General features: G+C 38.6%; 1 protein-coding gene across 2 annotated transcripts in view; it reads right to left on the reverse strand.

Annotated features, from left to right (window-relative positions):
* Positions 1–1894: 1894 nt before the first annotated feature.
* The window catches only part of dacha (dachshund a), a 400811-nt gene continuing 390309 nt past the window's right edge, over positions 1895–12396 (reverse strand). For both annotated transcript variants that reach the window (XM_072270530.1, XM_072270529.1), the window contains exon 11: positions 1895–2421. In XM_072270530.1, the coding sequence (XP_072126631.1) occupies positions 2387–2421 (35 nt within the window). In that variant the 3' untranslated portion in view covers positions 1895–2386. The remainder of the gene's footprint in view (positions 2422–12396) is intronic.

The following is a 12396-nucleotide window of genomic DNA, read 5'->3' on the forward strand; positions in this document are numbered from 1 at the left end:
TTCATCCATAATGGTCCTTAAAAGTAGCGAAGTTAATAGCCAAAATTCCAATACTAAAAACAATGAGAATGTTAGGAGGAACATTTTAAGATTTTCATTTTATCTTGTTGAAAAACATGAGAGTGTATCATTTGCTTATTGAGTGCACACTTTTACCCACATAGAATCTAACACAGAATCTCATAGTGTAATTTGATCATGTGAATACACAGTGATTCAGCTTCTCATAATGAGAATGGAACATAATCAGCCTGCCATATTTAAGAGCAAATCCATATGAAAGGAAATGATTCAGAAACAAAACAATATCATAAGTACAGGAAGGGAAATTTGTGTTTTAGTTAAAGTAACAGCAGCTATGTTATAAAAAAAGATGTTCCTGATGTGTATTGTCATTTGTTTTGTGACATTGGAATGAAATGATGTAATTAAGAAAACAATGTAGCTCAACATTCAGAAGCTCCGAGTTAAATATTGTGTGCTCCCTGCAGCATTTCAAATGACATTGCCGGCTGGGCAAGTGCAAAAGTTATCGACAATATTTTAAGATACTTTAACATAAGTGCTGAAGTTAAATCAGAGAACCATGCTCTTTGGGTAGAATCCCATCTTTAGAATGAGTGAAGCTCTTCAGCACAACTATCACCAATGAATTGACTGAATTTCCTTTTACTCTTGCATGTTGCCAACATATTATAAGTTGAACTACCAAAGGGGCTATTTAACAAAAAAGAATCTTTAAATAATGGCATATGCTTTACACCATTTCAAACCTTGTGATTTCTGGTCCATGAGAAGAGATGGCTTATTAAAGTAGTGCAGTAAAATTCATGAACAACTGAATTCATGTGAGGACACTGATTACATTGAAAAGGTAGGCTGTGCCGTTTCTATGGGACAGATAATAACATACCTCATAAGCTGTTTATTCTTATCTTCCAGATATGATTTATGTTGTAACATGGCATTGCAATGTATACCTTGTTGTCTATAACCAATTGTTAACTGTACAGGTTCCAACTATGTAGTGTGTGCACTACAAAATGTTGTCTTACAACCCTGTTCATTCTTTTAATGTTTTATGTTGATGATTTCTCTCCTCCTGCCTGAGGCAAGCAGTAAGATTTCTTGTGTATAATTTTCCTTAAGTGTGAGATAGGGAGTGTAACTCAGCTGTTTTTCCAGCTGCATACACATCCATAAATCATTAATAAGGCAGTTAACTGAAGCAAAAATATAAATGATCTGTGCTACCCAACAGAAGACTCTTAATTGACTTCCAGTTATTTACAATTCATTTCTTCACTTAAAGTGATGATTACATTGGAACAAGTTCCTATTTGGAACAGAGTGCAGACATAAGCCATTTGCAACTGAGAACTTTACAGTGCTGCATTGAGTGTAAGCTTTCTTTAACAATGTCTGCACGTGATATGCAGTGAGCTTGTGGTAGTTATACTTCACTACAAAGCTATAAACAATAATTAACATCAGCACCAATTTTACTGTCAATTTGGATTGAACAGCAGGGACAATGTTTTGTGAACAGCTTTGCAAAGACAAAAGACAAACTGAAAGTTCTATTAACATTGTATCTTTACTAGTTAACATTCCTTTTTACTGGTCAGAAGTTGAAATTTAAACTAAATATTTTTAAGAAATTATGGTAGCGTATATGAGCAACTAGCCATTTAAAAAGGTTTCATTTTCTAATATTCTACTGCATATATTTCACTTCCTTCCCCAATATTTGAGTGGAGTGCAAAAGATGTTAATGACAAATCAATGCTTTTCTTGCAGATGGATCACAAAACTGAAGGGCGCCTTTACTCAGCAAAACATTGCCGTTTTTCCGTCATATTATCTAAGTAGGGCCCTTTTTTAAATAGACCAGTTTTAACAGAGAAAGCTTTATTAATAATTACAATAAACAGTTTTGTTGCAGGATTTCTTCAGCCATTAATTACAAAGCTCTTCAGTTGCCTCTGGGCTAATTGTTCTCAACAGCCTTGTATAAAACCTGACGTGCTGTAAATTCACCAATCTGCAATGTCTTCTGTTTGTGTTGGCTGCTGGTGCGCTTCAAAACAGCATGGCACACTATGCTTTAACCAACAAGGCATGACTCTTACCAGGTACATTGTTCTGGTGCAGCAAATCTAGTATAAAATCTTCACCACATTGGCAACGTTACCTGCAGCGCAAACGATGCTACAGCACTAATCCACCACAATGCATGTGGTTACTTTTTTTTAATCCTTATTAAAATGCATGAATTGAGGTTCTTTGATTGAAAGTGGCTTGAAGTGTTTGCTGTACCCAGCCATTGTTTCACTAGAGTGTGGAAATGTTGTCCTTACATGGTTCAGTTTGGTAAAATTGTCTCTCAGTACAGGATTGATGTTTTCATGTATGTTCTATCTGCAAGAGAATAGAAACAATTAGTCTGCAACAGAAACAAAGAACTGGAATTTAAAAATGAATGGGTGGTTGATAGTTATCATAAATTCCATTGACCCAAAACCAGATACAATAATCATCAAATCATAATTTGTTGTGCCATTTTCCACAGATATAAGCTCCGTGCATCGTCAATTTCTTTATTGTTATTACTGGGTATCCTTCTGCAACTAGATGGAGCTCTTCCTTATTTAAGAGGATTTCAAAGTCACGATACTTGAAACTACCACAAGAGTGGTGGTGGAGCTGAAGGAATACCAAGACTGGGAATGAGCAATGGTGATTCAGCCCTTCCTCTAAAATCCATCAAACAAATGTTATTTTTATCTACAAGCAACCCTTATCACTAAATCAACTCTACTTAACCTTCTCTCTAATGCATTCTCAGATTTAAATGTTCGGATTTAATTGCTGGACAATAGTTTAATCAATGAGGAAGTTATTTGCTCAGCAAGTGATGGAATTAAAAGCAAAAGTATGATACAGTAGTTGTGTACGCTAATGGAAGATTATAGAGGATGGCCTTTTACTTATCCATGATGATAATCTACCTAAAGACTTCCACATTCAGAATTTCCTTTTTTTTAAAGCTGTGATAACGATAAAACAAATTGGTTTTAATGCCTCCATTATCAACCAACATCAGCTAATTCAGAATTTTGGGGCCTGCGTATGAGACAGAATCTACAGCACTGACACAAGCATTCAGCCCAAATAATCTGTATTTATATTTATTATCCACATTCCTCTCCTTCCATTCCATGTACCTCATCCCATCCTTTCAGCACAACTATTTCCTCTGACATACTTATCTAGATGCCTTTCAAAGACATTTATACTGTCTCAGTAATTAATTCTTTCCTTATTTCTCTATTAAATTATTTTGGATATTTGAGTTCTTGTACTAGATTTTTCCACCTGGAAACTTGCTTCATAAATGTTCACAATTTGTCTAGTCCAAAGTTTGAAGTAAATTTATTAACAAAGCACATATATGTTACCATATGAAACCCTGAGATTCATTGTCTTGTGGGCATACTCAGTAAATCCATAGAATAATAACTGTAACAGAATCAACGAAAGACCACACTAACATGGGCATTTGACCAGTGTACAAAAGACAACAAACTTTGCAAATACAAAAAAAATAATAATAATAAATAAATTAGCAATAAATATCAAGAGCATGAGGTGAAGACTCCTTGAAAGTGAGTCCATAGGTTGCAGGAACATTTCAATGATGGGGCAAGTGAAGTTGAGCGCAGTTATCCCTTTTGGCTCAAGATACAACCCTAGGATTCTTTTTCCTGAGGGCATACTCAACAAATCTATAGAACAGTAACTGTAAACAGGATCAATGGACAACAAACCGTGCAAATGCAAATATAAATAAATAGCAACAAATAACAAGCATGAAATAACAAGACAAAAAGTCCTTCAGGTGAAACCATCGGTTGTAGGAACACCAGAAATAGAATGAGTGTAGTCATCCCCTTTTGTTCAAGAGCCTGATGGTTGAGGGGTAGAAACTGTTCCTGAACCTGGTGGTGTGAGCAACACCCACAAAATGCTGGTAGAACACAACAGGCCAGGCAGCATCTATAGGAAGAGGTACAGTTGACGTTTCAGGCCGAGACCCTTCGTCAAGACTAATTGAAAGACGAGATAGTAAGAGATTTGAAAGAGGGAGGGGGAGGGGGAGATCCAAAATGATAGGAGAAGACAGGTGGGGGAGGGATGAAGCTAAGAGCTGGGAAGTTGATTGGCGAAAGGGAAACAAAGCTGGAGACACGGAAGAAAGAAAGGGGGAGGGGAGCACCTGAGGAAGATGGAGAGCAGGCAAGGAGTGATTGTGAGAGGGAAAGAGAGAGGGAGAGAGAGAGAAAAAAGTGGGGGGGATAATAAATGAATAAATAAATAAAATAGGGGATGGGGTAAGACGGGGAGTAGGGGCATTAGTGGAAGTTAGAGTAATCAATGTATATGCCATCAGGTTGGAGGCTACCCAGACAGAATATAAGGTGTTGTTCCTCCACCCTGAGTGTGGCTTCATCTCAACATTAGAGGAGGCCATGGATTGACATATCAGAATGGGAATGGGATGTGGAATTAAAATGTGTGGCCACTGGGAGATCCTGCTTTCTCTGGCAGACAGAGCGTAGGTGTTCAGTGAACCGGTCTCCCAGTCTGCATCAGGTCTCACCAATATATAGAAGGCCGCATCAAGAGCACTGGATGCAGTATATCACACCAGCTGACTCACCGGTGAAGTGTCGCCTCACCTGGAAGGACTGTCTAGGGCCCTGGATAGTGATGAGGGAGCACCGACGCAGACTGGGAGGCCATTTCACTGAACACCTACGCTCTGTCTGCCAGAGGAATCAGGATCTCCCAGTGGCCACACATTTTAATTCCATGTCCCATTCTGACATGTCTATCCACGGCCTCCTCTACTGTCAAGATGAAGCCACACTCAGGTTGGAGGAACAACACCTTATATTCTGTCTAGGTAGCCTCCAACCTGATGGCATGAACATTGATTTCCCTAACTTCTGCTAATGCCCCTCCACTCCTTCTTACCCCATTTCCTATTTTATTTACTTATTCATTTATTATTCCCCCCTTTTTTCTCTCTCCCTCTCTCTCTTTCCTTCTCACAATCACTCCTTGCCTGCTCTCCATCTTCCTCAGGTGCTCCCCTCTCCCTTTCTTTCTCCCGTGTCTCCAGCTTTGTTTCCCTTTCACCAATCAACTTCCCAGCTCTTAGCTTCATCCCTCCCCCTCCTGTCTTCTCCTATCATTTCAGATCTCCCCCTCCCCCTCCCACTTTCAAATCTCTCACTAACTCTTCTTTTAGTTAGCCCTGACGAAGGGTCTCAGCCCAAAACTTCAACTGTACCTTTTCCTATAGATGCTGCCTGGCCCGTTGTGTTCGACCAACATTTTGTGGGCGTTGCTTGAATTTCCAGCATTGCAGGTTTTCTCGTGTCCTGGTGGTATGAGATTTGAGGCTCCTGTACCTTCTTGCTGGCAACAGTGAGAGGAGAGCATGTCCTGAGTAGTCGGGATCCATGAAGATGGATGCTGTTTTCCTGCGACAGCATTTCCTGTGGACATGCTCAATGGTGAGAGGGTTTTCTGCGTGATGGACTGGGGTGTACCCACTATATTTTGTAGGCATTTCCATTCAAGGACATTGGTGCTACATGCCAGGCTGTGATGTAGCAAGTCAATATACTCTCCACTACACATCTGCAGAAGTCTGCCGAAGTTTTAAATGTCATGCAGAATCTTCGCAAACTCCAAAGGAAGTAGAGAAGTAGCCATGTTTTCTCCATAATTGAAATTACGTGTTGGGTCCAGGACAGACCCTCTGAAATAATAACACCATGGAATTTAAAGTTCTTCTCTGATTCTCCAATGAGGAGTGACTCATGGACCTCTGGTTTTCTTCTCCTGAAGTCAATAATCGGCTCCTTGGTCTTTCTGACAATGAATAAGAGGTTATTGTTACGGCACCACTCGGCCAGATTTTCAACCTCCCTCCTGTGTGCAGATTCATCTCCACCTTTCATTTGGCAAACTTGAATAAGGCATTGGAGCTGTGCTTAGCTATACAGCCAATAGTGTAAAGCAAGCAGAGCAGGTCACTAAGCACACAGTCTTCTAGTGCACCCTTGCTGATGGAGATAGTGGAGGAGATGTTGTGGCCAATTTGAACTGACTGGGGTCTGTAAGCGAAGGAATCGAAGATCCAATTGCACAGGGAGGCATTGAGGCCAAGGTCATGGAGCTATTGATTCGTTTTGCGGGGATATAGTATTGAGTGTTACACTGTAGTTGATAAAGAGCACCCCAATGTATGCATCTTTTGCTGTCCAGATGTTCCAGGTTCCAGATGACCCCACTACCAATCTTGGAATAACTCTGCCTTAATTTCTCAATAGTCAAAATCTGTTCAATATTTCTTGAAAGCTCTAATCGTTCAATTCTGATCCTATCTCTAGAAGCCCTTCTCCATTTTCTCCAGAGCGTCTACGTCCTACTTATAGTATCAAGACAGGAAGTCTTCATGTTACTTCATGTGGTGCCCAGTTGTACTGTACAAGCTTCACATCACCACTGTACTTCTCCTGTTTTTCGTCACTAATATGCTGGGTGCCAACTAATCAACTTCAAGATTATTTCCAATCCTCTAATGTCTGCTCTGCCATTTACACAAGTGCAGGGGATTGAACATCTGCTCCATTCTTTGGCACAAAATTAGTTTGCTGTTCCTAGCTTTTCTTCTAGTGTCAGATTGCATTTGTTCAGCCTTTGCCACCGTGACTTCTAGTTTTCTTTCAGTTCCACTTGCTCACAAATATTTTCTTCTTTGGCTTCTGGTTCCTTCCTCTGTAGTTTTTGTCTCATTTAGTGTTTACTTTTTCTGTCTGCCTCCTCCAGTCTTAATCTTTTTCTTGAGTGCTATATAAATGCAAAGGTGTTGCCCTATCTAATTACAATCATTACTACAGAGACAGGAAGCATCTGTCTTTGTCTTTTGTACCTCCTGTACCGTGTTACCACCAACATCATCAATTATACCTGGTTATGCTGATGACCTATTTATTAATTTTAACAATGAATAAATATCTACACTGGTAAGTTAGCTAACTATCTCATTCAACTGACTACAATGAAATGCTCGGTTTTGTATAACTGCAGGCAATTTGATATACAGCTGATTATAACAGTTTAAGGAAATAGGAAATAACTCCTGTTTATAATTTACTTATTTATTTATAATTATATCCCAGTTGCATCCCAGCTTTGGAATTAAATGAAATTTACACATCTAAGTTACAAGCTCGATTCATGTGTTGGCCCTAAATTTGCTGCCAGAGATCAGCTCTCAGTTTGCGCAGTTTCCCCATCAGGAGAGATAGAAGCAGGCTTCGTCCTCATGTCTAGGCCCTACACACTGACAAGGCCTTTAGCAATACAGATGATTTTTATGGGACAATTAAAACCAGCCCCATCCACAAAACAGCTAAAAAACAAAACTTTAGTGGAAGGCTAATTGCTCTTGTTGATGGGCAACTATTTTTTTCCAAAAATTCTGAATGTTTCTGATATTTAAATAGAATTAAAGTTACACGAATGAATGTTGAAAATTAATTAAATTCTAATTTTGTTCTAAAACTTCTTTTTGCTTAAATAGTGCAGACACTTTGCTGTTTATTATCATTCTCTTCCACTGAAATCCAAAAAAACTCTGGGTGGCAAATCACAATCAGTGCTAATTGTCCAAGCTAAGTCAGAAGTTTTTGCACTCCCATTCTGGTGTCCATATGGAGTCCTACATTATTTCAGGAGGTTACTAATGATTACTAAGAACCAATTTTATCTTTATTATTGCTTCCTGGCTCAGAATTGCATGGGGTCGTGAATGCAGTCCAGTCAGAGCAAATCAGTCTCCCCTCCATTGACTCCATCTACTACCCACTGCCAACATAATGAAGGACCCCACCCATTCTCCCTTCTCCCCTTTCCTATTGGGAAGAAGAAGCAAAAGCTTGAAAGCATGTCAACCAGACTCAAGGGCAATCTCTGTTCCACTGTTAGCAGACTCCTGAATGGACCTCTCGTACATTAAAGATGACTGCTTGATATCCCAGTCTACCTCATTGTGGCCTTTGCATTTTACTGCTTATGTGCACTATTCAAGTTCAAAGTAAATTCATTATAAAGTATGTATATGTCACCATATACAACCTTGAGATTTACTTTCTTGCAGGCACTTACAGGTAAAACAAAATACAATTGAATTTTACAAAAAACCTAGACATAAACAAAGACTGACAAAGAATCAATGTGCAAGAGAAGGCAAACTATGCAAATAAAAATAAAGCTGAGAACCTGAATTGTAAAGAGCCCTTGACAGTGAGACGGTGGATCATAAGGAATGGTAAATTAAGTTATCCACGTGCGTTCGGCAGCCTGATGGTTGCAGGGTAATAATTGTTCCTGAGCCTCGTGGGGTGGGACCTAAGGCTCCTGTACCTCCTGCTGAATTGTAGCAGTGAAGAGGGAATGACCTGGACTGAAGAAGTCTTTGATTATGGATGCCACTTCCTTGTACAGCGCTCCATATAAATGTATTCAATAGTCGAGAGAGTTCTGCCTGGGGACAGACTGGGCTATATCTACCACTTTCTGTAAACATTTCCATTCCTAGAAATTGGTGGTTCTGTACCAGCACTGCAATCTCTATGTAGCTACAACACCATGTACAGCACTGTTTTCTCAATATAGCATGATCTGCCTGGCCGACATGCAAACAAAATGCTTGTCACTGTATCTCAGTAGCCATGACAACAATAAACTAATAAACCACTAGTATGTATGTCTGAAACATATCGCACTTTGTTAAGCAAATGTCTCAAATGCCTGAATTTATTAAAATAAAGCTCTTTCAGATCAAACTTTTTAACAGTGCTTTTGGTTTCTTGGTTTTCCCACGAACTAACAAGTTTTTCCCTTTCATTTTCCACTTGACATCTCTCCATTCCCCAAGTAATATTAATGTACTTCTCTTTAGGGGCATCATATAAATCAGTAGCTGGCGCCTGCCTCCTGCTGCCAGTTTTGTTTTCAGTGGTCAGAACTCTTGGTGTCCTGATCTTAAGTGTCCATGTTCCTATTCCTTGTGATCAATGCTGTTTTAGCTAATTGGACCCCACACTGGATTGCAACATTTAACTGGATCAGACATATAGCATTTCAGAAGGGTTAGAATTTACCACTTACTGGCTTCTTGAGGAATTCCTCACCCTCATTTGCTACTATTCCATTTTCCTTCCTAAATTTAATTTTATTGGGACCAAGGGGAGGAAAACTCTGTTCAGAAACACTATGTAAATGCAATAGTAAGCAAGGAGACATCTGATTTGTGCAATGCCTGCACTGATCTCAGCTTTAATGAAAAGTAAGCATGTTTCTAAAAAAAATTCTCCAGTACAACAGTTGTTTTGTACAGTGCAGCGAGTTACTCATTTTGTATTGTCTTTCAACACAAACTTTTAGAGTAAATAAAAACTAGACAGAACCGTGATAATCCAATCTTAATTCTAAAACCACTGTTTAGTTAATTAAGAACAGGAAGAGGCTAATTAGTAACAGAGTGTTTTGTGAGTTTACAGTGTGTTTTAGAGCCTGCAACATGATCTAATATACAGGCAGGGACAGGAAGGATATAAACAAGAATAGCAATTGGGAAGAAAGCGGAATGGGAATTCTCCAGAGTGTCACTCAGGCTTGGGAATTTTATGACTAGAATACTTCATTGATGCTTTACAAGTAGAATGCACACTTAGCCATGACCTTGGCCATACAGCAGAATACTCCAGTAAGTGAACCATACCACAGGAGAATACATTCCTTGTACTTAAACCAAAGATAAATTATTTATTTAATATCTGGTGATTCACAAGAAAACACTGCAAAATTGTAAGCCATGTCTGGATTCCTAGGGCTGTACTCCCAGTCACCCGTTCTACTTCTACACCTCACCACTACAGCCAACCATTTCACCTGTGTTTACTCCTATACTCCTCTTTAGATGTTTTGCATAATGCTTACATCTAAAATCCAGCAACACATGCTCTCGTCCATCTCTGGCCAGAGGCTGAAATCATTGCAGGAACTGTTGAGATAACCCTCCAGCAGCATGTGCAAAAGCTGACAAACTGTGTCAGTTCTCAGTCTGTACCGTGCAAGTCTACCGAGCTTCCCTCTGTTATTTGTGTTTATAATGATTCAATTCAATTGCATTATTCCGGCTTTACGATTTTAATTAATGCATTCATTGTTCGCAATTATTTTTGGCAATGTCTGACTGCTGTGTATGTAGTTTATTTGAAATGTTTTATGCATTTTGACAATGCACAAGTCCCTTAATGTTTGCTGCAAAAAAACATCCTAAAGCTAATGCTGGGTAAAGGTTGTTCTTTGCGTTAAATGTGTTAATTGATTTTAAAAAGAGCTAATACCACACCAGCACTTCAACTGTATTGCTGCTGACTCCACAATCAGAGCAAAAAAAAATTTCTCCAGAGATAAACCAAATAGAAAAGCAGGAGCCTTCCCAGCAGCATTAAGAAAGTAGTTATAGTTCATCTCTAAGACAATCACAGGAGATTTCGTAAAAGTTTCTTAACAAAAGATGCATTGTCTAAGTGATGCAAAAATTTCCCACCATTGTCTGGAAGAAGGAATGTCCCACATAAGGCTAAGTATTCTGAACAAAATATAATATTCGTGTCTTACTACTTTGAAATCCATAATGTAGTGAGCATTCACTCAGAGCATGGTTTTTTTTTATTCATCAGTGTAACTCTATAAACAACTTGATTCTGCGTATTTTCCTCCTGTACAGGGGCTTAGAATTAACTGTAGGCTTTTTCTCTCCAATTTGTATAGGTTGATATCAACATTTTTATTCAGAAACTAACCAAATGCCTCCTGTTCTGATGGTGATTGCATTTATCTATCTGATTAAATGTCAGTGCTCTTTGTTGATGTCTGGATTTGTTTTCTTTCTTGTGGAAAATGCACCATCTGCCACGGGCTGATTTTTATGCAGTTGGCACTAGCAATAATCCATCCTGTAAAGGTATCAGAAGCCAGTGAGAAATTCATAGCTCACTTGATAGCTCTCAAAGAATGGAAATGGTCCCCATGTGGCAGAGACTGAATATAGAAAAGGGGAAACTTGTTGCCTTACATATGCAATGTTCTGTGCATTCTTCCCTTTATGAAAATGTTCCCCTGAACTTCACATTTGGGATTGTTTCAAATCAAATAATATTTCCACTCCACCCCTAACAGAATTTTGTGGGGCTGAAAACAACTGTGGAGAATAAATGAAAAATATTTAACTTCACATTAACAGCTTCAAATGATTCCAGGTTCAATGATTCTTTGAACATTTGCTTTGTAGTAGGATAGGACAGATTCAAGGTAAAACTGGAAGGCAATCCAGACACACAATCTCTGAACATGTTTAATTATTCAACCATAATCACTATTTTCACATAGGTCTATTATTAGAAAATAGATGTAGATGGAGATTGCAAATTTCCCCAGAGGAGAATTGGTTAATCTATGATGGAAATTTACCTTTCAGTAGTTCTTTTTATGATATTGTAAATGTGTTTTACTTAAACTGCATGGGTTAAGTGAGTCAAATAGACTCTGCTAAAACGTCTGGTACATTGCTCACAGCAATTGTTCGTAGGACAATTCAATTTATCCTCATAGAAATCTTTCTATGTAAATGGATTCATTTGTCAGTCTACATTGTTAAATGTATTCAAAATACCTAATACTTTTTCCAAAGCCTTATCAGAAACCATTATAGATTGTTTCTTTATGTTGTAATCCTTCCTCTATCCTCACATTTAATTTTAACTATTGGAGAACAATTCTCCCAAATGAAAGTCGTAGGTGAAAAATCAGTAGCTAGTTCTTAGTGCAAGGTAACTGAGAGCAAATGATAGAGTGGAGGGTGATGAGATGAAGGACTGGTCGAGAAGCACTCCTCCTTCTCTAGAAGTTATTTGTAGCTGTCTCCTAAGATCTACAACATCAATAAAAGAGATTCAAACACCAAACTTCCCTCTAGTGTACATTTTGTTCCTGACAGAATAAACACTGCCATTCAGAAATCTAAACATGGTATACTTCAGGTCAAGATCTTTGCCTTTTGTTAGAACAAAGGAATAATTGCAGAAAATGTAGTTCAAACATGTTACCCCCTCAATTTTCCAACCCGTGTCCCCTGTGAGTACATCTCCACTTTAAAATTCTACAGTAGCAGAATCAGCCTTTATATTTCTATTTTCCACATCGAGTTTGTGAACTATATTGGTAAGCTCATCAGATCAGATGGTA

Source organism: Mobula birostris, chromosome 10 (assembly GCF_030028105.1).
Source record: "Mobula birostris isolate sMobBir1 chromosome 10, sMobBir1.hap1, whole genome shotgun sequence".
In the NCBI taxonomy this organism is placed as follows: Eukaryota; Metazoa; Chordata; class Chondrichthyes; order Myliobatiformes; family Myliobatidae; genus Mobula; species Mobula birostris.